A 1,684-nucleotide genomic window follows, 5' to 3' on the forward strand; every position below is an offset into this window, starting at 1 on the left:
AGAGTGCTATGGCGTCACAGCTCACAGTAACCCCCAACTCCTGGGCTTAAGCGATTTTCTTGCCTCAGCCTCCCAAGTAGCTGGGACTATAGGCGCCCACCACAACACCTGGCTACTTTTTGGTTGTAGTTGTCATTGTTGTTTGGCAGGCCTGGGCTGGATTTGAACCTGCCAGCTCTGGTGTATGTGGCTGGAACCTTAGCCACTTGAGTGGAACTTTATGTCACTTTTACAAGCCCTACTTGCCATTGTTCTTAACTCCTCCTCCCTTCTTCCAAGCCACTGGTATCATCACCTATCTCCTGCTGACCAAGTTTACTCTTCATGTCACATTTACCAGTGTACGTGAGTTATACTTAACCTATCCCAGCCTTCCTTGATGCCCAGTGATAAATGACCATAAACTTATTTTATTTTTATTTTTTATTTTTTTGAGACAAAGTCTCTCTTTGTCACCTTCAGTAGAGTGCCTTGGCATCATAGCTCACAGAAACCTCAAACTCTTGGGCTTAAGTGACTCTCTTGCCTCAGCCTCCCAAGTAGCTGGGACTGCAGGTGCCTGGCTATTTTTAGAGATGGGGTCTTGTCCTTGCTCAGGCTGGTCTCATACATGTGAGCTCAGAGCAATCCACCCACCTTGGCCTCCCAGCATGCTAGGTGTGAGCCACCACGCCCGGCCTCATAAACTTATTTTTAAAAAATAAATAGAATGGAGGTTCTTTAAGGATTTAGCCACCTATGATATAAGAAGTAGAAGATATGTGTGACTTTAAAAAATTAAGCCAGCCATAGGAGGCATGAAAGACGCTGGCTCACCATAACTAAAAGATTGCTCGTTTTTTGTTTAAATTCAAAGTTGATTCTCTAAAAGTGAGGAATATTTGAGTCAGAGAATTTTGTACAAATTTCAGAGATGTCTTCTTTGTATTGCCTTACAAGTCTGCCACCTATTTTCAGTATGAATTTTGGTTAATTTACTTGATAATCTGTGGGAGTTTAATGAAGCAAAGAGAGTGAATTCTTTTCTTTAGACTATGAAAAGTAATTACTGTGTAAAAGTTTAAAAACCATGTTAAAGAGTCACTATCAGATAATAAAAACGTGCTTTTTTTTGTTTTCTATCTAGCGCTCAATAAAGATTAGAGATTCAAAATTTGGTTTAGCTCTTGTTATAGAAAGCTCTCAACAGGTAAGATATTTTACATTTTTATTAATCTTTGATAGATTTTTAAAACTGAACAGTCTCAATTTTTAGTTTTATTTATATAGTAAGCAATTTACATCTGAGAAGAATATTAAATATAACCCCCTACTAAAATTTAGCTACTGCTAAATTTGAGTAGCTCAAAAAAATAGTTTAAGTACATAATAATTTAAACAAAGTGTTTAATAAAATCACTTACCTTCTGAATTCTAAATTTAAACATGAATGTCTGCTCATTCCTTTACCCCGGCCTATGACTGCCATTTATTGAGTGCTTTCTCTATTCTAGGAATTGTACCAAGTGCCACATATATGTTTATCTTACTCAGTACAACAACCTGATAATCATTTTATGTTTAGAAAATTGAGGCTTAGAAAGTTTAAAGAAAGTATCTCAGGGCGGCGCATATGGCTCAAGGAGTAGGGCACCAGCCCCATATACCAGGTTTAAGCCTGGCTTCGCCAAAACTAAAAAAAAAA

At 37.8% G+C, this 1,684-nt stretch overlaps 1 protein-coding gene across 1 annotated transcript in view; it reads left to right on the plus strand.

Moving 5' to 3' along the window:
- Positions 1–1,684, plus strand: part of BBS5 (Bardet-Biedl syndrome 5) — a 31,297-nt gene that overhangs the window by 20,789 nt on the left and 8,824 nt on the right. The window contains exon 8 of the mRNA XM_023507550.1: positions 1,127–1,189. Coding sequence (XP_023363318.1) covers positions 1,127–1,189 — 63 coding nt within the window. The remainder of the gene's footprint in view (positions 1–1,126; positions 1,190–1,684) is intronic.

Source organism: Otolemur garnettii, unplaced genomic scaffold, assembly GCF_000181295.1.
Source record: "Otolemur garnettii isolate 467f Iridium unplaced genomic scaffold, OtoGar3 scaffold00187, whole genome shotgun sequence".
Lineage (NCBI taxonomy): Eukaryota > Metazoa > Chordata > Mammalia > Primates > Galagidae > Otolemur > Otolemur garnettii.